Source organism: Ranitomeya variabilis, chromosome 7, assembly GCF_051348905.1.
Source record: "Ranitomeya variabilis isolate aRanVar5 chromosome 7, aRanVar5.hap1, whole genome shotgun sequence".
Classification (NCBI taxonomy): domain Eukaryota; kingdom Metazoa; phylum Chordata; class Amphibia; order Anura; family Dendrobatidae; genus Ranitomeya; species Ranitomeya variabilis.
In genome coordinates, this window is record NC_135238.1 from 180,983,012 (window position 1) to 181,008,296 (window position 25,285).

General features: G+C 44.1%; 1 protein-coding gene across 1 annotated transcript; it reads right to left on the reverse strand.

The window, feature by feature from the left end:
• Nucleotides 1-870: 870 nt before the first annotated feature.
• On the reverse strand, nt 871-24,115 carry LOC143786267 (uncharacterized). Its single transcript, XM_077275544.1, has 3 exons — nt 23,393-24,115; nt 20,774-20,838; nt 871-1,169 (listed from the first exon to the last, which is right to left on the reverse strand). The coding sequence occupies exons 1-3, from the start codon at nt 24,113-24,115 to the stop codon at nt 932-934; spliced, it is 1,026 nt and encodes a 341-aa protein (XP_077131659.1). The 3' UTR covers nt 871-931.
• Nucleotides 24,116-25,285: the final 1,170 nt, after the last annotated feature.

The window sequence follows — 25,285 nt, forward strand, 5'->3', positions numbered from 1 at the left end:
AGAAAAAACGCATCCTGTGGGCAACTTTGCAGGATGCGTTTTTTCTCCAAAACGACGCATTGCGACGTGCGTCGTACGATGCTAGTGTGAAAGTAGCCTTAAAGGATTAATACACACATCAGTATCACGGACCTGCCTGTTGTGTTCCTTGGTCTTCATGATGCTCTCTGTGCTTCAAACAGAACCCTGAGACTATCACAGAGCAGGTACATTTATACGAAGAATTGATTACACACAAGTGGATTATATTTATTATCATTAGGCATTTAGGACAACATTGGATCATTCAGAGATCCACAATGAACTTCTGCACTGAAAGTAAAGGGGCCAAATAATATTGCACGCCCCACTTTTCAGTTTTTGAATTTCCACATAAATTTTAAATCATCAATAAATTTTGTTCAACTTCACAATTGTGTTCCACTTGTTGTTGATTCTTCACCAAAAATTTACATTTGGTATCTTTATGTTTGAAGCATGATATGTGGGAAAAGTTTGAAAAGTTCCAGGGAGCCGAATACTTTCGCAAGGCACTATATATATATATATATATATATACACACACACACACCTATACTATGTGTATATTTCTATTCTATCTATTGTATTGTAACCTGTCGGTGTGATTTTACTGTATGCGCACAGGAGTTGCCGGCTGTTCTATCTATCTATCTATCTATCTATCTATCTATCTATCTATCTATCTATCTATCTGTCTATCTATCTATCTATCTATCACACACATATTTATTTTTATATATATACAGTTAGGTCCATATATATTTGGACAGAGACAACATTTTTCTAATTTTGGTTATAGACATAACCACAATGAATTTTAAACAAAACAATTAAGATGCAGTTGAAGTTCAGACTTTCAGCTTTCATTTGATTGTATCCACATTAAAATTGGATGAAGGGTTTAGGAGTTTCAGCTCCTTAACATGTGCCACCCTGTTTTTAAAGGGACCAAAAGTAATTGGACAATTGACTCCAAGGCTATTTCATGGACAGGTGTGGGCAATCCCTTCGTTATGTCATTCTCAATTAAGCAGATAAAAGGCCTGGAGTTGATCTGAGGTATGGTGCTTGCATTTTGAAGGTTTTGCTGTGAAGTAAACATGCGGTCAAAGGAGCTCTCCATGCAGGTGAAACAAGCCATCCTTAAGCTGCGAAAACAGAAAAAACCTATCAGAGAACTTGCTACAATATTATGAGTGGCAAAATCTACAGTATGGTACATCCTGAGAAAGAAAGAAAGCACTGGTGAACTCATCAATGCAAAAAGACCTGGGTGCCCACAGAAGACAATCGTGGTGGATGATCGCAGAATAATCTCCATGGTGAAAAGAAACCCCTTCACAACAGCCAACCAAGTGAACAACACTCTCCAGGAGGTAGGGTGTTATGATCCTTAGTGGTTGAGGATCACGAATTACTCCAGCTAAGTAACAAACATAGGACAAGCTCTAGGGAGGTGGCAAACTGGACTGACCGCAAATCTGAACCTATCCAAACACACTAGAAGTAGCCGGTGAACGTGCCTAAAAATCCTAGACGTCTCGAGCCAGCCTGAGGAACTAACTACCCCTAGAGAGAAAGAAAGACCTCTCTTGCCTCCAGAGAAATAATCCCCAAAGATATAGAAGCCCCCAACAAATAATAACGGTGAGGTAAGAGGAAGGCACATACACAGGGGTGAAAACAGATTCAGCAAATGAGGCCCACCAATACTAGATAGGAGAAAATAGTAAAGGGGTCTGTGCGGTCAGTAAAAACCCTTACAAAATATCCACACTGAGATTTCAAGAACCCCCGCACCAACTAACGGTGTGGGGGGAGAAACTCAGTCCCCTAGAGCAACCAGCAAGCGAGGAGATCACATCTTAGCAAGCTGGACAAGAAACAATGAATGCTGATAATCAAAAAATGAACGGACAAAAACTTAGCTTGTCTTGGAGAGGCTGGGAGCAAGGTAATCACAAGGAATCTGAAGAGCACTGAATACATTGATAGCAGGCAAGGAACTGAGTATGCAGGTGAGCTAAATAGGAAACCAACCTGGATAACGAACCAGCTGATGCAGCCAACCTGCAGAAAGACAACACTACACAGTACCGCTTGTGACCACTAGAGGGAGCCTAAAAATAGAGTTCACAACAGTACCCCCCCTTGAGGAGGGGTCACAGAACCCTCTGTTATGACCCCAATGGCGAGGGTCTCAGAGGAACGTGGAAGTCTGCAGAATACAAAAATCCAGCTCATAGGGCAGTGGTAACTGGGTTGACCATATATCTACTCCTAACGCCAACACTAGAAGTAGCCGGGGATCATTCCTACGTTGATTCTAGATGACACGCGCCAGCCGGAGAATCTAGCTACCCCTAGTAGAGGAAAACAAAGACCTTTCTTGCCTCCAGAGAAGGGAACCCCAAAGCTGGATAGAAGCCCCCCACAAATAATGACGGTGAGGTAAGAGGAAATGACAAACACAGAAATGAACCAGGTTTAGCACAGAGAGGCCCGCTTACTGATAGCAGAATAAAGAAAGGTAACTTATATGGTCAACAAAAACCCTATCAAAATCCACACTGGAAATTCAAGAACCCCCGAACCGTCTAACGGTCCGGGGGGAGAACACCAGCCCCCTAGAGCTTCCAGCAAAGGTCAGGATACAGATTTGGAACAAGCTGGACAAAAATACAAAACCAAAACAAATAGCAAAAAGCAAAAGGCAGACTTAGCTGATATAACTGGAACCAGGATCAGTAGACAAGAGCACAGCAGACTAGCTCTGATAACTACGTTGCCAGGCATTGAACTGAAGGTCCAGGGAGCTTATATAGCAACACCCCTAACTAACGACCCAGGTGCGGATAAAAGGAATGACAGAAAAACCAGAGTCAAAAAACTAGTAACCACTAGAGGGAGCAAAAAGCAAATTCACAACAACCCTCATCAAGACCCCCAGGGCGATCAGGATGAGCCGCGTGGAAGGCACGAACCAAATCGGCCGCATGAACATCAGAGGCGACAACCCAGGAATTATCCTCCTGACCATAGCCCTTCCACTTCACCAAATACTGAAGCCTCCGTCTAGAGATACGAGAATCCAAAATCTTCTCCACCACGTACTCCAATTCTCCCTCGACCAGCACCGGAGCAGGAGGCTCAACAGAAGGAACCACAGGTACCACATACCTCCGCAACAAAGACCTATGGAACACATTATGAATGGCAAACGATGCTGGGAGATCCAATTGAAAAGACACCGGGTTAAGGATTTCCAAGATCTTATAAGGACCGATGAAGCGAGGCTTCAATTTAGGAGAGGAGACCTTCATAGGAACATACCGAGAAGACAGCCACACCAAATCCCCAACATGAAGTCGGGGACCCACACCGCGGCGGCGGTTGGCAAAGCGCTGAGCCTTCTCCTGTGACAACCTCAAATTGTCCACCACATGGTTCCAAATCTGCTGCAACCTATCCACCACAGAATCCACCCCAGGACAGTCAGAAGACTCAACCTGACCCGAGGAAAAACGAGGATGGAAACCAGAATTGCAGAAAAAAGGCGAAACTAAAGTAGCAGAACTAGCCCGATTATTAAGGGCAAACTCGGCCAATGGCAAAAAAGTCACCCAATCATCCTGATCAGCAGAAACAAAACATCTCAAATAAGTTTCCAACGTCTGATTAGTTCGCTCGGTTTGGCCATTAGTCTGAGGATGGAAGGCCGACGAAAAAGATAAATCAATGCCCATCTTAGCACAAAAAGTCCGCCAAAACCTGGACACAAACTGGGATCCTCTATCAGACACAATATTTTCAGGAATGCCGTGCAAGCGAACCACATTCTGAAAAAATAGAGGAACCAAATCGGAGGAGGAAGGCAACTTAGGCAAGGGCACCAAATGGACCATCTTGGAAAAACGATCACACACCACCCAGATGACAGACAGTTTCTGAGATACTGGAAGATCCGAAATAAAATCCATGGAAATGTGCGTCCAAGGCCTGTTCGGGACAGGCAAAGGCAAAAGCAAACCGCTGGCACGAGAACAGCAAGGCTTAGCCCGAGCACAAATCCCACAAGACTGCACAAAGGAACGCACATCCCGCAACAAGGAAGGCCACCAGAAGGACCTAGCCACCAAATCTCTGGTAGCAAAAATCCCAGGATGACCCGCCAACACCGAAGAATGAACCTCGGAAATAACTCTGCTGGTCCATCTATCCGGGACAAACAGTCTCTCTGGTGGACAACGGTCAGGTCTATCCGCCTGAAATTTCTGCAGCACTCGTCACAAATCTGGGGAAATGGCAGACAAAATCACTCCCTCTCTGAGAATACCAGCCGGCTCAGAAACTCCCGGAGTGTCAGGCATAAAACTCCTAGAAAGTGCATCAGCCTTCACGTTCTTCGAACCAGGCAGGTATGAGACCACGAAGTTGAAACGGGAGAAAAACAGCGACCAACGAGCCTGTCTAGGATTCAGGCGCTTGGCAGATTCGAGGTAGATCAGGTTTTTATGATCAGTCAAGACCACCACACGATGTTTAGCTCCTTCGAGCCAATGTCGCCACTCCTCAAATGCCCACTTCATAGCCAACAACTCCCGATTACCAACATCATAATTCCGCTCGGCAGGCGAAAACTTTCTTGAAAAGAAAGCACATGGCTTCATCACAGAGCCATCAGGGCTTCTCTGCGACAAAACAGCCCCTGCTCCAATCTCAGAAGCATCAACCTCGACCTGGAAGGGGAGAGAGACATCTGGTTGACATAAGACTGGAGCTGAAGAAAACCGGTGCTTCAGTTCCCGAAAGGCCTCCACGGCCGCAGGAGACCAATTAGTCACATCAGAACCCTTCTTGGTCAAATCCGTCAAAGGTTTAACCACGCTAGAAAAATTAGCGATGAAACGACGGTAAAAATTAGCAAAACCCAAGAACTTCTGAAGACTCTTAACAGACGTAGGCTGAGTCCAGTCATGAATAGCCTGGACCTTGACTGGGTCCACCTCCACAGTAGAAGGAGAAAAAATAAATCCCAAAAAGGAGACCTTCTGTACTCCGAAGAGGCATTTTGAGCCCTTCACAAATAAAGCATTAGCACGCAGGACCTGAAACACCATCCTGACCTGCTTCACATGGGACTCCCAATCATCAGAAAAGACCAAAATGTCATCCAGATAAACAATCATAAATTTATCCAGATATTCTCGGAAGATGTCATGCATGAAGGACTGAAACACAGAAGGAGCATTAGAGAGTCCAAAAGGCATCACCAAGTACTCAAAATGGCCTTCGGGCGTATTAAATGCTGTTTTCCATTCATCTCCCTGCTTAATGCGCACAAGGTTATACGCACCACGGAGATCTATCTTAGTGAACCAACTGGCCCCCTTAATCCGAGCAAACAAATCAGACAATAGTGGCAAAGGATACTGAAATTTGACTGTGATTTTATTCAGAAGACGATAATCTATACAAGGTCTCAAAGAACCATCCTTCTTGGCCACAAAAAAAAATCCTGCACCAAGAGGGGAAGAGGATGGGCGAATATGTCCCTTCTCCAAAGACTCCTTTATATAATTCCGCATCGCGGCATGCTCTGGTATAGACAAATTAAAAAGTCGTCCCTTAGGGAATTTACTACCAGGAATTAAATTTATAGCACAGCCACAATCCCTATGAGGGGGCAGGGCACTGGACCTGGGCTCATGAAATACATCCTGGTAGTCAGACAAAAACTCAGGGACCTCAGAAGGAGTGGAAGAAGCAATAGACACCAACGGAGTATCGCCATGAATTCCCTGACAACCCCAACTTGACACAGACATAGCTTTCCAATCTAAAACTGGATTATGAGTCTGCAGCCATGGCAGACCCAAAACAACAACATCATGCAAATTATGCAAAACAAGAAAGCGAATCACCTCCTGATGTACGGGAGTCATGCACATGGTCATTTGCGTCCAATACTGAGGCTTATTCTCAGCCAATGGCGTAGCATCAATTCCCCTCAGAGGAATAGGAAACTCCAAAGGCTCCAGGACAAAACCACAGCGCCTGGCAAACGACAAATCCATCAGATTCAGGGCAGCACCCGAATCCACAAAAGCCATAACCGGGTAGGACGACAAAGAACAAATCAAAGTAACAGACAAAATAAATTTAGGCTGTATCGTACCAATGGTGACAGGTTTAGCGATTTTTTTTAAACGTTTAGAGCATGCTGAGATAACATGAGTAGAATCACCACAGTAAAAGCACAACCCATTTTGACGTCTATGATTTTGTCACTCAATTCTGGTCAGAGTCGGTCACATTGCATAGACTCAGGTCTCTGTTCAGAAAATACCGTCAAAGGATGAGCAGATTTGCGCTCCCGCAAACGCCGATCAACCTGAATGGCTAAAGCCATAGAATCACTCAGACTTGTAGGGGTGGGAAACTGTTATGACCCCAATGGTAGAGGGTCTCAGGAATAATGCTAAGTCGGTAAATACAGAAAACCAGCTCATAGGGCAGTGGTAACTGGACTGACCATATACCTAATCCTAGCACCACAAATACCAGCAGCCGGGGAACATTCCTACGTTGATCCTAGACGTCTCGCGCCAGCCGGAGAGCTAACTACCCCTAGAAGGGAAAAGAAAGACCTTTCTTGCCTCCAGAGGAAATACCCCAAAAAGTTGGATAGAAGCCCCCCACAAATAATAACGGTGAGGTAAGAGGAAAAGACAAACATAAGAATGAGCTAGGTATTTAGCAAAGAGAGGCCCACTAGCTAATAGCAGAATATAGAAAGATAACTTATATGGTCAGCAAAAAATCCTATCAAAAATATCCACACTGGAAATTCAAGAACCCCCGAACCGTCTAACGGCCCGGGGGGAGAACACCAGCCCCCTAGAGCTTCCAGCAAGGTCAGGAATCACATTTAGTACAAGCTGGACAAAAATGATAGCAAACAAATAACCCAAAAAACAAAGAAGCAGACTTAGCTTAATTTTGCACGAACCAGGACCAGCAAACAGGAGCAAACAGAATGTGTCTGATAACACCGATGCCAGGCACTGGACTAAGGTTCCAGGAGGTTTATATAGCAACGCCCCTGAAGTAACGACCCAGCTGGGTGCAAACTGAGGGAAGGAAATCCCAGAGTCATATCAATAGTAACCACAAGAGGGAGCCAAAAAAGTCTAATTCACAACAGTACCCCCCCCTTAAGGAGGGGTCACCGAACCCTCACCAAGACCACCAGGGCGATCAGGATGAGCAGCGTGAAAGGCACGAACTAAATCGGACGCATGCACATCAGAGGCAACCACCCAGGAATTATCCTCCTGACCATAACCCTTCCACTTGACCAAATACTGAAGCCTCCGCCTGGAGAGACGAGAATCCAAGATCTTCTCCACCACGTACTCCAACTCGCCCTCAACCAACACCGGAGCAGGAGGCTCAGCAGAAGGAACCACAGGCACAACGTAGCGTCGTAACAAAGACCTATGGAACACGTTGTGAATGGCAAACGAAACCGGAAGATCCAAGCGAAAGGACACTGGATTAAGGATTTCCAATATCTTGTAAGGACCGATGAAGCGAGGCTTAAATTTAGGAGAGGAGACCTTCATAGGAACAAATCGAGAAGACAGCCACACCAAATCCCCAACACGAAGTCGGGGACCCACACCGCGGCGGCGGTTGGCAAAACGCTGAGCCTTCTCCTGTGACAATTTTAAGTTGTCCACCACATGATTCCAGATCTGCTGCAACCTATCCACCACAGAATCTACCCCAGGACAGTCAGAAGGCTCCACATGTCCCGAGGAAAAACGAGGATGGAAACCAGAGTTGCAGAAAAATGGCGAAACCAAAGTAGCGGAACTAGCCCGATTATTTAGGGCAAACTCAGCCAACGGCAAGAAGGTCACCCAATCATCCTGATCTGCCGAAACAAAACACCTCAAGTAAACCTCCAGAGTCTGATTAGTTCGCTCAGTTTGTCCATTAGTCTGAGGATGAAAGGCAGATGAGAACGACAAATCAATGCCCATCCTAGCACAAAAGGATAGCCAGAACCTGGAAACAAACTGGGATCCCCTGTCAGACACAATATTCTCAGGAATGCCGTGTGTCATGATTCCCAATGGCAGGGACATGGGCAAAAACGGACTAGCTCTAGGAAGATGGTATCTCAGGTAACCGCGATGCTGAACCTAACACGCAAATAGAAGTAGCCAGGGGGTGTGCCTACGTTGATCTCTAGACACCTCGCGCCAGCCGGAGAGCTAACTACCCCTAGAAGAGGAATACACAGACCTGGCTTGCCTCCAGGGAAACCCCAAAAGTTATAGTAGCCCCCCACATGTAATAACGGTTAGGTAAGAGGAAAACAAAAACGCAGTATGAATATAGTTTCAGCAAAGTGAGGCCCTCTGACTAGATAGATGAAAATACAAAAGAGGACTTCGCGTTTACCTCAAAACCCTAAGCAGCCATCCTGAAACTACCTTAACTCCGTTATCAACTCATGACACCGGAGTAGTAATTTCAGATCACTAGAGCTTCCAGCAGCACAAGAAATATAAATGCATGCTGGACAAAACAAACACAAAAAAAGCCAAAGATTCAACTTAGCTGAATTGCAGACTTGGAGCAGGTAGCAAGCAACAGAGATGCTCTGGTAACATTGATTGCCGGCACTAGAGTGACTGAGAAGCCAGACTAAATAGGAAACTCCCAATTTCCTGATGAAAACAGGTGCACTGGAAACACAAGACCAAAGTCAACCAGTACCACCAGTAGCCACCAGAGGGAGCCCAAAAACAGAATTCACAACAGTACCCCCCCCTTAAGGAGGGGGCACCGAACCCTCATGAGAACCACCAGGGCAATCTGGATGCGCCCTATGAAAGGCGCGAACCAAATCAGAGGCATGAACATCAGAGGCAGTCACCCAAGAATTATCCTCCTGACCGTATCCCTTCCATTTAACCAGATATTGAAGTCTCCGTCTGGAAATACGAGAGTCCAAAATCTTCTCCACAACATACTCCAATTCACCCTCCACCAGCACAGGAGCAGGAGGCTCAACAGAAGGAACAACCGGTACCTCGTACCTCCGCAACAACGACCTATGGAAGACATTATGAATGGTGAAAGATGCTTGAAGGTCCAAACGAAAAGATACAGGATTAAGAATCTCCAAAATCTTATAAGGACCTATGAACCGAGGTTTGAACTTAGGAGAAGAGACCTTCATAGGGACAAAGCGAGAAGACAACCACACCAAGTCTCCAACACGGAGATGATGACCCACACGACGATGACGATTAGCAAACTGCTGAGTCTTCTCCTGAGACAACTTCAAATTGTCCACCACATGACTCCAAATCCGGTGCAGTCTATCCACCACAGAATCCACTCCAGGACAATCCGAAGACTCCACCTGACCAGACGAAAAACGAGGGTGAAACCCTGAATTGCAAAAGAAAGGAGAAACCAGAGTAGCAGAACTGGCCCGATTATTGAGGGCAAACTCTGCCAACGGCAAAAAGGCGACCCAATCATCCTGACCAGCAGACACAAAACACCTCAAATACGTCTCCAAGGTCTGATTAGTTCGCTCCGTCTGGCCATTAGTCTGAGGATGGAACACAGATGAAAAAGACAAATCAATGCCCATCCTGGCACAGAACGCTCGCCAGAACCTAGACACAAATTGAGATCCTCTGTCAGACACGATGTTTTCCGGGATACCATGTAAGCGAACCACATTCTGAAAAAATAAAGGAACCAACTCCGATGAAGAAGGCAATTTGGGCAAGGGTACCAAATGAACCATCTTAGAAAAACGGTCACACACCACCCAAATGACAGACATTTTCTGAGAAACCGGGAGATCCGAGATAAAGTCCATAGAGATGTGCGTCCACGGCCTCTTCGGAATAGGCAAGGACAACAACAATCCACTAGCCCGAGAACAGCAAGGCTTGGCCCGAGCACAAACATCACAAGACTGTACAAAGGTACGCACATCCCGAGACAGGGAAGGCCACCAGAAGGACCTGGCCACCAAATCTCTGGTACCAAAAATTCCAGGGTGGCCCGCCAACACAGAAGAATGAACCTCTGAGATGACTCTACTGGTCCACTCATCTGGAACAAACAATCTCCCAGACGGACAACGATCAGGCTTATCAGTCTGAAACTCCTGCAAAGCACGTCGCAAGTCTGGGGAGACAGCAGACAAAATCACTCCATCCTTAAGGATACCCGTAGGCTCAGAATCACCAAAGGAGTCAGGCTCAAAACTCCTAGAAAGAGCATCTGCATTCACATTTTTCGAGCCCGGCAAGTATGAAACCACAAAATTAAACCGAGAGAAAAACAATGACTAGCGCGCCTGTCTAGGATTCAGACGCCTGGCGGACTCAAGGTAAATCAGATTCTTGTGATCAGTCAAGACCACCACCTGATGTCTAGCACCCTCAAGCCAATGACGCCACTCCTCAAATGCCCACTTCATAGCCAAGAGCTCCCGATTACCGACATCATAATTTCGCTCGGCGGGCGAAAACTTTCGAGAGAAGAATGCACATGGTCTCATCACTGAGCAATCTGGACTTTTCTGCGACAAAACCGCCCCCGCTCCAATCTCGGAAGCATCAACCTCAACATGAAAAAGGAAGCGAAACATCAGGCTGGCGCAACACAGGGGGAGAAGAAAAGCGGCGCTTAAGTTCCCGAAAGGCCTCCACAGCCGCAGAGGACCAATTGGCAACATCAGCACCCTTCTTAGTCAAATCAGTCAGAGGTTTAGCAACACTTGAAAACCCAGTTATAAATCGACGATAGAAATTAGCAAAGCCCAAGAACTTCTGAAGACTCTTCAGGGAAGTAGGCTGCGTCCAATCACAAATAGCCCGAACCTTGACAGGATCAATCTCAACAGAAGAAGGGGAAAAAATATACCCCAAAAAGGAGATCTTCTGAACCCCAAAGATACACTTTGAGCCCTTTACAAACAGAGAATTGGACCGCAAAACCTGAAAAACCTTCCTAACCTGTTGAACATGCGACTCCCAGTCATCCGAAAAAATCAAAATATCATCCAAATACACAATCATAAATTTATCCAGGTATTTACGGAAAATATCGTGCATAAAGGACTGAAAGACTGAAGGAGCATTAGAAAGACCAAAAGGCATTACCAAATACTCAAAATGGCCCTCGGGCGTATTAAATGCAGTTTTCCACTCATCTCCCTGCTTAATCCGCACCAAATTATACGCACCCCGAAGATCAACCTTAGAGAACCACTTTGCCCCTTTAATACGAGCAAATAAATCAGTCAATAGTGGCAAAGGATACTGGTATTTGACTGTAATCTTATTCAACAGGCGATAATCAATACAGGGCCTCAGAGAGCCATCTTTTTTACCCACGAAAAAAAAAACCTGCTCCTAAAGGGGATGAGGATGGACGGATATGTCCCTTTTCCAAGGACTCCTTAATATACTCTCGCATAGCAGCATGCTCAGGCACAGATAGATTGAACAAACGACCCTTGGGAAACTTGCTGCCCGGAATCAAGTCTATAGCACAATCGCAATCCCGGTGAGGGGGGAGAGAACTAAGTTTAGGCTCCTCAAAAACATCACAATAATCAGACAAAAATGCCGGAATTTCAGAGGGAGTAGATGAAGCAATGGAAACCAAAGGTACTTCCCCATGAGCCCCCTGACATCCCCAACTTGTTTTCCAGTCAAGGACTGGATTATGAGTTTGCAACCATGGCAATCCAAGCACTAAGACATCATGCAAGTTATGCAACACAAGGAAGCGAATCACCTCCCGATGGTCAGGAGTCATACACATAGTCACTTGTGTCCAGAATTGTGGTTTATTCCTAGCCAAAGGTGTGGAGTCGATACCCTTCAGAGGGATAGGAACTTCCAAAGGCTCTAGGCTAAACCCACAACGTCTGGCAAAGGACCAATCCATAAGACTTAAAGAAGCGCCAGAATCCACATAGGCATCCACAGTAATAGTTGATAATGAACAGATCAAAGTTACAGACAAAATAAACTTAGACTGCAAGGTGCCAATTGCAAAAGACTTATCAACCTTTTTTGTGCGTTTAGAGCATGCTGATATAACATGAGCAGAATCGCCACAGTAGAAGCACAACCCATTTTTACGCCTATAATTCTGCCGTTCACTTCTGGACAGAATTCTATCACATTGCATAATCTCTGGTGCCTGCTCAGAAGACACCGCCAAATGGTGCACAGGTTTGCGCTCCCGTAAACGCCGATCAATCTGAATAGCCATAGTCATGGATTCATTCAGACCTGTGGGCGTAGGAAACCCCACCATGACATCTTTAACGGCGTCAGAGAGACCTTCTCTGAAATTCGCCGCCAGGGCGCACTCATTCCACTGAGTAAGCACAGACCATTTTCGAAATTTTTGACAATATATTTCAGCTTCATCATGCCCTTGAGAGAGGGCTATCAAGGCCTTTTCAGCCTGAATCTCCAAATTAGGTTCCTCATAGAGCAACCCCAGTGCCAGGAAAAACGCATCCACATTAAGCAGCGCAGGATCCCCTGGTGCCAATGCAAATGCCCAATTCTGGGGGTCACCCCGCAACAAGGAAATAACAATTTTAACCTGCGAGCGGGGTCTCCAGCGGAGCGAGATCTCAGAGAAACATACAATTTACAATTATGCTTAAAATTCAAAAAGCGAGATCTATCTCCAGAAAAGAACTCAGGTATAGGGATCTTGGGTTCAGACATAGTAGCATGTATAACATAGTCTTGGATATTTTGAACCTTAGAGGCAAGAGTATTAAGATTTGAAGCTAAACCCTGGATATCCATTTCTCAACAGCAGAGGTCTGAGCCATTCAGGGGTTAAGAGGAGAGGAAAAAAAAAACAGATTGCAATTATGGCTAGACAGAACCTCTGAGTAAAAAAAAAAAAAAAAGTGTCAGAAACTTCTTTTTTCTCTCCTTCTTTAGCCAATACCTTTAATACATTATGGCCGGCAATACTGTCATGATTCCCAATGGCAGGGACATGGGCAAAAACGGACTAGCTCTAGGAAGATGGTATCTCAGGTAACCGCGATGCTGAACCTAACACGCAAATAGAAGTAGCCAGGGGGTGTGCCTACGTTGATCTCTAGACACCTCGCGCCAGCCGGAGAGCTAACTACCCCTAGAAGAGGAATACACAGACCTGCCTCCAGGGAAACCCCAAAAGTTATAGTAGCCCCCCACATGTAATAACGGTTAGGTAAGAGGAAAACACAAACGCAGTATGAATATAGTTTCAGCAAAGTGAGGCCCTCTGACTAGATAGATGAAAATACAAAAGAGGACTTCGCGGTTACCTCAAAACCCTAAGCAGCCATCCTGAAACTACCTTAACTCCGTTATCAACTCATGACACCGGAGTAGTAATTTCAGATCACTAGAGCTTCCAGCAGCACAAGAAATATAAATGCATGCTGGACAAAACAAACACAAAAAAAGCCAAAGATTCAACTTAGCTGAATTGCAGACTTGGAGCAGGTAGCAAGCAACAGAGATGCTCTGGTAACATTGATTGCCGGCACTAGAGTGACTGAGAAGCCAGACTAAATAGGAAACTCCCAATTTCCTGATGAAAACAGGTGCACTGGAAACACAAGACCAAAGTCAACCAGTACCACCAGTAGCCACCAGAGGGAGCCCAAAAACAGAATTCACAACAGCCGTGTAAACGAACCACATTCTGAAGGAACACAGGAACCAGATCGGAAGAGGAAGGCAGCTTAGGCAAAGGCACCAAATGGACCATTTTTGAAAAGCGATCACATACCACCCAGATGACAGACATACCCCGAGACACCAGGAGATCAGAAATGAAATCCATGAAAATATGTGTCCAAGGCCTCTTCGGTACAGGCAAGGGCAAGAGCAACCCGCTGGCACGGGAACAGCAAGGCTTAGCTCGAGCACAAGTCCCACAGGACTGCACAAATGACCGAACATCCCGTGACAAGGAAGGCCACCAAAATGACCTAGCCACCAGATCTCTGGTGCCAAAAATTCCCGGATGACCTGCCAACACCGAGGAATGAACCTCGGAAATGACTCTGCTGGTCCACTTATCAGGAACAAACAGTCTGTCAGGTGGACTAGAGTCAGGTCTACCAGCTTGAAATCTCTGCAACACACGTCGCAAATCAGGAGAAATGGCTGACAAAATAACTCCTTCTTTAAGAATACCAACAGGTTCTGTGACTCCAGGAGAGTCAGGCACAAAGCTCCTTGAAAGAGCATCAGCTTTCACATTCTTTGAACCTGGTAAATACGAGACCACAAAGTCAAAACGGGAGAAAAACAATGACAAGCGGGCCTGTCTAGGATTCAAGCGTTTAGCAGACTCGAGATACATCAAATTTTTGTGATCAGTCAAGACCACCACACGATGCTTAGCACCCTCGAGCCAATGACGCCACTCAAATGCCCACTTCATGGCCAGTAATTCCCGATTGCCAACATCATAATTTCGCTCAGCGGGCGAAAACTTCCTAGAGAAGAAAGCACATATGGTCTCATTACCGAGCAACCAGGGCCTCTCTGTGACAAAACGGCCCCTGCCCCAATCTCAGAAGCATCCACCTCGACCTGAAAGGGAAGTGAGACATCAGGCTGGCACAAAACAGGCGCCGAAGTAAACCGGCGCTTCAACTCCTGGAACGCCTCCACGGCTGCAGGAGCCCAGTTAGCAACATCAGAACCTTTCTTGGTCATATCCGTCAAAGGTTTAACAACGCTAGAAAAATTAGCGATAAAACGACGGTAGAAGTTAGCAAAACCCAAGAACTTCTGAAGACTCTTAACTGACGTGGGTTGAGTCCACTCATGAATAGCTCGGACCTTGACTGGGTCCATCTCCACAGCAGAAGGGGAAAAAATAAACCCCAAAAAGGGAACTTTCTGTACTCCAAAGAGACACTTTGAGCCTTTAACAAACAAGGCATTCTCACGCAAAACCTGAAACACCATCCTGACCTGCTCCACATGTGAGTCCCAATCTTCAGAGAAAAACAGAATATCGTCCAGATAAACAATCATAAATTTATCCAGATACTTCCGGAAAATATCATGCATAAAGGACTGAAATACTGAGGGAGCATTAGAAAGCCCAAAAGGCATCACCAAGTACTCAAAATGACCTTCGGGCGTATTAAATGCAGTCTTCCATTCATCACCTTGCTTAATGCGCACAAGGTTGTACGCACCACGAAGATCTATCTTGGTGAACCACTTGGCACCCTTAATCCAGGCAAACAAGTCCGACAAGAGAGGCAAAGGATACTGAAATTTTACAGTGATTTTATTCAGAAGCCGATAGTCAATACAAGGTCTCAAAGATCCGTCCTTCTTGGCCACAAAAAAGAATCCCGCGCTAAGAGGGGAAGAGGATGGACGGATATGCCCCTTCTCCAGAGACTCCTTGATATACGAACGCATTGCGGCATGCTCAGGTACTGACAGATTAAATAATCTTCCCTTAGGAAATTTACTACCTGGAATCAAATCTATGGCGCAGTCACAGTCCCTATGAGGAGGCAGAGCACTGGATCTGGACTCACTGAATACATCCTGATAATCAGACAAATACTCAGGAACTTCCGAAGGAGTAGAGGAAGCAATAGACACCGGCGGGGAATCAGCATGAATTCCCTGACAGCCCCAACTTGACACAGACATTGCCTTCCAATCCAAGACTGGATTGTGGGTCTGTAACCATGGCAGACCCAAAACGACCAAATCATGCATTTTATGCAGAACAAGAAAACGAATCACCTCCCGATGTTCAGGAGTCATGCACATGGTCACCTGTGTCCAAAACTGCGGTTTATTTTCCGCCAATGGCGTAGCATCAATACCTCTAAGAGGAATAGGATTTACTAACGGTTCAAGAACAAAACCACAGCGCTTGGCAAATGACAGAATCCATAAGACTCAGGGCAGCACCTGAATCCACAAACGCCATAACAGGGTAAGAAGACAAAGAGCAAATTAAAGTCACAGACAAAATAAATTTAGGTTGCAAATTACCAATGGCGACAGGACTAACAACCCTTGTTAGGCTTTTAGAGCATGCTGATATAACATGTGTAGAATCACCACAGTAAAAACACAACCCATTCTGACGTCTATGATTTTTCCGTTCATTTCTAGTCTGAATTCTATCACATTGCATTAAATCAGGTGTTTGTTCAGACAACACCACCAGAGGATTAGCGGTTTTGCGCTCCCGCAAACGCCGGTCAATTTGAATAGCAAGCACCATAGAATCATTCAGACTTGCAGGAATGGGGAAACCCACCATCACATTCTTAATGGCTTCAGAAAGGCCATTTCTGAAATTTGCGGCCAGAGCACACTCATTCCACTGAGTAAGCATGGACCATTTCCGAAATTTTTGGCAATACACCTCAGCTTCATCCTGACCCTGAGAAATAGCCAGCAAGGCTTTTTCTGCCTGAATTTCAAGATTTGGTTCCTCGTAAAGCAATCCGAGCGCCAGAAAAAACGCATCAATATTCGCCAATGCCGGATCTCCTGGCGCTAGCGAGAAAGCCCAATCCTGAGGGTCGCCCCGCAAAAAACAAATAACAATTTTAACTTGCTGAGCTGAATCTCCAGATGAACGGGGTCTCAGAGAAAGAAACAATTTACAATTATTCTTGAAATTCCTAAACCCAAATCGGTCTCCAGAAAACAATTCCGGGATAGGTATTTTAGGTTCAGACATAGGACTACTGGTAACAAAATCTTGTATACCCTGCACACGAGCTGCCAGCTGGTCTACACTTGTAATCAAGGTCTGGACATTCATGTCTGCAGCAAGCACAAGCCACTCAAAGGTAAAGGGGAGGAAGAGAAGGAGAAAAAAAAAAAAAAAAAAACTCAGAATTTCCTTTCTTATTATCCCACTTCTGCAATGCTTTAAACATTCAATGTTGGCCTGGCATACTATTATGACCCCAATGGCAGAGGGTCTCAGGAATAATGCTAAGTCGGTAAATACAGAAAACCAGCTCATAGGGCAGTGGTAACTGGGCTGACCATATACCTAATCCTAGCACCACAAATACCAGCAGCCGGGGAACGTTCCTACGTTGATCCTAGATGTCTCGCGCCAGCCGGAGAGCTAACTACCCCTAGAAGGGAAAAGAAAGACCTTTCTTGCCTCCAGAGGAAATACCCCAAAAAGTTGGATAGAAGCCCCCCACAAATAATAACCGTGAGGTAAGAGGAAAAGACAAACATAAGAATGAGCTAGGTATTTAGCAAAGAGAGGCCCACTAGCTAATAGCAGAATATAGAAAGATAACTTATATGGTCAGCAAAAAATCCTATCAAAAATATCCACACTGGAAATTCAAGAACCCCCGAACCGTCTAACGGCCCGGGGGGAGAACACCAGCCCCCTAGAGCTTCCAGCAAGGTCAGGAATCACATTTAGTACAAGCTGGACAAAAATGATAGCAAACAAATAACCCAAAAAACAAAGAAGCAGACTTAGCTTAATTTTGCACGAACCAGGACCAGCAAACAGAATGTGTCTGATAACACCGATGCCAGGCACTGGACTAAGGTTCCAGGAGGTTTATATAGCAACGCCCCTGAAGTAACGACCCAGCTGGGTGTAAACTGAGGGAGGGAAATCTTAGAGTCATATCAATAGTAACCACAAGAGGGAGCCAAAAAAGTCTAATTCACAACAGGAAACCCCACCATAACATTCTTAACGGCCTCAGAAAGACCTTCTCTGAAATTTGCAGCCAGGGCACACTCATTCCATTGAGTAAGCACCGACCATTTCCGAAATGTTTGACAATACACCTCTGCTTCATCCTGACCTTGAGAGATAGCCAGCAACGCTTTTTCTGCCTGATTCTCAAGATTAGGCTCCTCATAAAGCAGTCCAAGAGCCAGAAAAAATGCATCTACATTAAGCAATGCAGGATCTCCTGGCGCCAGAGAGAAGGCCCAATCTTGAGGGTCGCCACGCAACAAGGAGATAACAATTTTAACTTGCTGAGCGGAATCACCAGAGGAACGAGGTCTCAGAGACAGCAACAACTTACAATTATTCTTAAAATTCTGAAACCTAGATCTATCTCCAGAAAACAACTCAGGAATGGGTATCTTTGGTTCTGACATAGGGCTATGAATAACAAAATCCTGAATACTTTGCACCCGTGCAGTAAGATGATCCACACTAGAAGTCAGAGTCTGAACATTCATGTCTGCAGCTGAGCTCAAAACCACCCAGAGTTCAAGGGGATGAAAGAAGCTAAACAGACTGCAGCAAAGGAAAAGCGGGAGGGGAAAAAAAAATGTACTCAGGTCTTCTTTTTATCCCACTTCTGCGATGCATTAAACACTTTTTTGGCCTGCTATACTGTTATGATCCTTAGTGGCTGCGGATCACGAATTACTCCAGCTAAGTAAAAAACATAGGACAAGCTCTAGGGAGGTGGCAAACTGGACTGACCGCAAATCTGAACTTATCCAAACACACTAGAAGTAGCCGGTGAACGTGCCTAAAAATCCTAGACGTCTCGAGCCAGCCTGAGGAACTAACTACCCCTAGAGAGAAAGAAAGACCTCTCTTGCCTCCAGAGAAATAATCCCCAAAGATATAGAAGCCCCCAACAAATAATAACGGTGAGGTAAGAGGAAGGCACATACACAGGGGTGAAAACAGATTCAGCAAATGAGGCCCACCAATACTAGATAGCAGAAAATAGTAAAGGGGTCTGTGCGGTCAGTAAAAACCCTTACAAAATATCCACACTGAGATTTCAAGAACCCCCGCACCAATTAACGGTGTGGGGGGAGAAACTCAGTCCCCTAGAGCAACCAGCAAGCAAGGAGATCACATCTTAGCAAGAAACATAATGAATGCTGATAATCAAAAAATGAACGGACAAAAACTTAGCTTGTCTTGGAGAGGCTGGGAGCAAGGTAATCACAAGGAATCTGAAGAGCACTGAATACCTTGATAGCAGGCAAGGAACTGAGTATGCAGGTGAGCTAAATAGGAAACCAACCAAGATAATGAACCAGCTGATGCAGCCAACCTGCAGAAAGACAACACTACACAGTACCGCTTGTGACCACTAGAGGGAGCCTAAAAATAGAGTTCACAACAGTAGGGGTATCAATATCCAAATCTACCATAAAGAGAAGACTGCATGAAAGTAAATACAGAGGGTTCACTGCACGGTGCAAGCCGCTCATAAGCATCAAGAATAAAAAGGCTAGACTGGACTTTGCTTAAAACATCTAAAAAAGCCAGCACAGTTCTGGAGGAACATTCTTTGGACAGATGAAACCAAGATCAACTTGTACCAGAATGATGGAAAGAGAAAAGTGTGGCGAAGGCGTGGTACAGCTCTTGATCCAAAGCATACCACATCATCTGTAAAACACGGCGGAGGCAGTGTGATGGCTTGGGCATGCATAGCTGCCAGTGGCACTGGGTCACTAGTATTTATTGATGATGTGACACAGGACAGATGCAGCCGAATGAATTCTGAGGTATTCAGAGCCATACTGTATGCTCAGATCCAGCCAAATGCAGCCAAACTGATTGGTCGTCGTTTCATACTAGAGATGGACAATGACCCAAAACATAAAGCCAAAGCAACCCAGGAGTTTATTAAAGCAAAGAAGTGGAATATTCTTGAATGGCCAAGTCAGTCACCTGATCTCATGTTTATATTTGAAAAAGTGGATTTATTCACTACCGGTCTTAATAAACAGATTATCTCCAACGTTTCGGCTAATTTAAAGCCTTTTTCACGGAAGTCTATGATAAACAATAAACAACATATAATCATACATTAAATGATATAGTATACAGGACAATTCATCTCATTATCTGTGTATCTAATCAGGTCATACCACATGATAGTGAAAAATCCTAAGGAAAAAAAATCACCAGAAATAAGTGAGTAGATAAAGGAATATGAGAGAAATATATGGGTGAACCCAGCAGCAATAAACCATATGGACATCATGGAGGCTTCAGAACAAGAAAAAAAGAAAAAGAAACAGAAACAAAAGAGCCACGTGCAGTCAGTGAGTAGCTATAACCTATGAAAAAACGCCAGGGTGAATACCATACACTGTAATTCATATAATACCTGAATCCTGGATAAGTGAACAGGCAGTCTAAGGGGAATCAGCCAATCCTATTTACAACAAACCAGAACATCGCTCTAATACCAGGAGGACTGGGTGGCGGTAGAAGATGTAAGATAGAAATATAAATACCTTAATGCATGTCCGTCCTCAGGAGACCGGTGTGTGTATGGGCCAGGAGTGAAAGAGGTGCCGTAAAGTGGATATAAATGCAGTGAACGCTGATACGTCACTTCCGGTCATAGCAAGTGCTATGTATGAAGTAAATGTGAAAGTGAAAGCTAGCACATGCGCAGAAGGCAGCAGGGGGAACTGCTGTAGGTACAACGTGATTCAATGAATTTACTACAGATAATTAATCAGCCTTGTGACAAGCGCCCCCTAGTGTAGTGAGCGGTAACTAACCAGAATAATCTGTGAGAAAAAGTGATGTCTGGGGAATACCAGAGTACGGTACTAACAAACATAAGCTGAATAAATAATACTAAAGCACAATAAATCTGACTTATATACTAAGAACCCACCTGGTCCAAAGGAAAAGAAAAAAAGGGAAACGACACCCATAAGCCAGTGTACTGGAAGACCCAGGCTAGAGAAATGCGAGAAGAGAGAAAATAGAGAAAATCTATTAAGGAGACCAATCAGACTGAAGAAAAAGGAAGGGAACGACATCAAAATATTGTTATAATATAATCCTTATCAACAATGATTATACACATATTATATATAGCAACATATAGTATAGGAAACGTGTTCTCAAGTAAGGAAACAGATCAAGTTGAATAATATTCGAATCAAGAAGGCATCTAGAAAAAAATAGAAACATGATTATACTATGATACAACACAAGAATAAATCTAAAGTTGAATTTCAGTAGGGAAGTACCTCATACTCCCTATTCATACCCAGGGGATGGAGAGTTTGAAGTGTGAAAATCCAAAAGGATTCTCTTTCTTTCAGTTTCGCGACTCTATTGCCACCCCGTCTCAGTAGAGGGATACTCTCAAGAACTTGAAACCTCAATTGAGATATCGAGTGTCCTGCTGATATAAAGTGTGCGGGAATCGGTAGTAATGTACGACCACACCGAATAGTAGACTTATGTTTGGAGATGCGGTCTCGGATATGTTGGGTAGTCTCTCCAACATATCCGAGACCGCAAGGACATTTGATCAAGTAAACGACATGAGTAGAGTCGCATGTAAAAAAACCTTTTATGGGAAACAATTTTCCTGATCGTGGATGTGAGAAGGTTTCTCCTTTGGTAACGTTGGAACACTGTGAACAATGTAGACACGGAAATGTACCCCTTCTCTGTGTCATAAGTGTGGTTTGCCTCAAATCCCTCCTATCACTGCCCACATCTGCTTTCACTAAAATGTTCCTAATATTTTGTGGCTTCTTATAACATAATAGGGGTGGTATCCTGAATTCAGAGATAGTGGGATAGGCTTTATGAAGTAATGGCCAATGTTCCAAAATGGGGCCTTTCAAAAAATTGGTGTAAGGGTGATAGGTGGTTACACAGGCCACTCTCTTCGTCTTTTGGGAACGTATATCAGGTTGATCCGTGGCTCTATTAAGAACCGAGGGGGGGTAACCCCGTGCCCTAAATTTTGTTTGCATCTCATGAATACGTTGTTGCAACACATCAGGTCTGGTGACGATGCGTCTAATGCGTTCAATTTGTGACTTCGGTAAAGATCTTTTTACATGACTTGGATGACAGCTTGAAAATTCCAATAGACTATTTCTATCAGTGGTTTTTATATATAGATCAATGTCTAGTGTCCCATCCTCCTTCAAAATCACCAGTGTATCCAAAAAACTCACTTTCTGGGGATCTTTCACCATAGTAAATGTCAACTTGGGTATCAAACAATTTAGATCCTGAAAGAATTGTGTAAGGGATGACTCGTCGCCTCTCCATATCAAGAAAACATCATCTATAAATCTTTTCCAACATACTACGTGTTGGATATATAAATGATGAATGTAAACAAATTTTTCTTCAAAAAATGCCATAAAGATGTTTGCATATGGAGGCGCGACATTCGACCCCATAGCGGTCCCGACCTTCTGGAGAAAAAACTGATCGGCAAACATAAAAAAATTCTTGGATAAAACCAGATCTAACATAGTCAAACAAAATTCCTTTTGTCTCACAGAAAAGTCGGTATATGTATCCAGAAACCATTGAATAGCATGTAGACCTCTAGTGTGATCAATGCTAGTGTACAAATTATTCACGTCCATGGTGACGAGTAAACATCCCTGAGGTAAGGTACCCATTGACTTAAGATACTGTAGAAAGTCAGTAGTGTCTTTAATAAAGGAGGCAATGTGTGTCAATAGAGGGGTTAGAATTTTTTCAATTGTTCTAGCTATTGGTGACAATAAAGAATCAGTGGACGCTACAATAGGTCTTCCTGGAGGACGTGTTAAATGTTTGTGAATTTTCGGTAACACATAGAAAACCGGAGTTACCGGATGCATATTATACATAAATTCACCAAGTTTAGAGTCAATGACGTTTTGTTCCTTGTACAGTTTAATCAACTGTTGGATCTGTCGGGAGATCTCTGAAGTGGGATCTCTATCCACAGGTAAATAGGTCACGTGATCATTCAAATGTTGAAAAACCATAGTATTATAGTACGAAGTGTCCATAACAACAATCGCACCCCCCTTGTCAGCCGGTTTAATGGTGATAGACTTATTGTTCTTCAGACTGTCCAAGGCTCTCTTTTCAAGGGGGGTGCAATTTCTCTTAATGGGAATAAGACCCTGACCAATTTGAGTACATTTATTCTGAATGTCCTGTGTTACCAGCGAGATGTATGTCTCCACCGGGTGGTTTGATTTAGGCGGATTGTAGTTACTAGGTACAGACAAATTAAGATCACTGAGACTGAATGCACTTTGTGTTATATCAGAGGTAAGATTCGAACTGCGGTCACTGGTTTCAGCCGTAGAAAAATGTACTTTCAATCTAAGATTTCTGAAGAAACGTTGAAGTTCCTGATAAAGTTGGAACTCATTGAATGATGGAGTGGGACAGAAGGAAAGTCCCTTTTGTAGGACAGTTAGTTCAGATGGTGAGAGATTGTATGAGGAGATGTTATAGACCAATTGGTCCCTACCTGAGACCGAGTTCTGATTCTGGAGTTGACGTCGACTGGTTCCGGAGCCCCTCCTCGTCGGCCTCTGTTGGACCGACCTCGCCTTTGCTCTAAAAAAGGAAAGGTATCACGAGGGTTAGAGTCATTATCGGAGCTGGAGGAGGCAGTGGAATATCCACGTCTAAATTGTCGACGATCCCTCTGGGTGTTATTATCACGCCATCTGTATACAGTTTTGCGATGGTAGTCTTCTGTATCTCGTAAAAACTTTAAACGTTTCCTGTCCTGTAGTTGATTTCTGAAGTCCTCAATAGTTTTCTCAATTTTTTGTTTCATACCATCAAATTTCTCAGTAGAAAGTGTATCACGCAGTTGTTGGTGAGTAACCTCCAATTGCTTCTCTATCTCAGAAATCTCTTTCTGAAGATATTCTATGGTTAAAATCATAATATCCATGGAGCACTTATTGAGAATACCTTCAAACTTAGAACAAAAATCTGGTTTCTCTGAAAATAGGGTCGGGCGTAGAGAAACGCGTAATCCCCGAGGTATGCGCTTCACCTTATGATATTCTGCCAAAGTCACATAGTGTAATTCAAGTGCTGTTTTCTTCTTGAGTTCACGTTCCCAATCTCTAGTGCGAATCTCTTCAACCGGAGTGTGTAAAAACTCCCCAGGAATATTAACACGAGAAATAATTTCATCCGCCTCCACTTGGCCATATGAAAGTGTGCTAAATGCCATTATAGAAAAAATTCCAAGGTGCTGCCCTCTCAAAAAATCACAATATATTCAGAGCAGGAGGGGCGCACTCCATATAGTAGGGTGGTGCTCAGAGGAAAAAGAAACTGAATATATATTTTTACAACCTCTGGCACTCAAAAACAGACAAATGTTTATATTTGAAAAAGTGGATTTATTCACTACCGGTCTTAATAAACAGATTATCTCCAACGTTTCGGCTAATTTAAAGCCTTTTTCACGGAAGTCTATGATAAACAATAAACAACATATAATCATACATTAAATGATATAGTATACAGGACAATTCATCTCATTATCTGTGTATCTAATCAGGTCATACCACATGATAGTGAAAAATCCTAAGGAAAAAAAATCACCAGAAATAAGTGAGTAGATAAAGGAATATGAGAGAAATATATGGGTGAACCCAGCAGCAATAAACCATATGGACATCATGGAGGCTTCAGAACAAGAAAAAAAGAAAAAGAAACAGAAACAAAAGAGCCACGTGCAGTCAGTGAGTAGCTATAACCTATGAAAAAACGCCAGGGTGAATACCATACACTGTAATTCATATAATACCTGAATCCTGGATAAGTGAACAGGCAGTCTAAGGGGAATCAGCCAATCCTATTTACAACAAACCAGAACATCGCTCTAATACCAGGAGGACTGGGTGGCGGTAGAAGATGTAAGATAGAAATATAAATACCTTAATGCATGTCCGTCCTCAGGAGACCGGTGTGTGTATGGGCCAGGAGTGAAAGAGGTGCCGTAAAGTGGATATAAATGCAGTGAACGCTGATACGTCACTTCCGGTCATAGCAAGTGCTATGTATGAAGTAAATGTGAAAGTGAAAGCTAGCACATGCGCAGAAGGCAGCAGGGGGAACTGCTGTAGGTACAACGTGATTCAATGAATTTACTACAGATAATTAATCAGCCTTGTGACAAGCGCCCCCTAGTGTAGTGAGCGGTAACTAACCAGAATAATCTGTGAGAAAAAGTGATGTCTGGGGAATACCAGAGTACGGTACTAACAAACATAAGCTGAATAAATAATACTAAAGCACAATAAATCTGACTTATATACTAAGAACCCACCTGGTCCAAAGGAAAAGAAAAAAAGGGAAACGACACCCATAAGCCAGTGTACTGGAAGACCCAGGC

What these genes read in the sequence shown, in the direction of transcription:
- LOC143786267 (XM_077275544.1), bottom strand. Translation starts at nt 24,115, where the DNA reads ATGGCATTTAGCACACTTTCATATGGCCAAGTGGAGGCGGATGAAATT. An exon ending in GAATCAGAACTCGGTCTCAG is followed by an intron (nt 20,839 to 23,392) that starts GTAGGGACCAAT and finishes GCATTTCTCTAG; the next exon opens with CCTGGGTCTTCCAGTACACT. An exon ending in TTTCTTTTCCTTTGGACCAG is followed by an intron (nt 1,170 to 20,773) that starts GTGGGTTCTTAG and finishes CTGTTTTCGCAG; the next exon opens with CTTAAGGATGGCTTGTTTCA.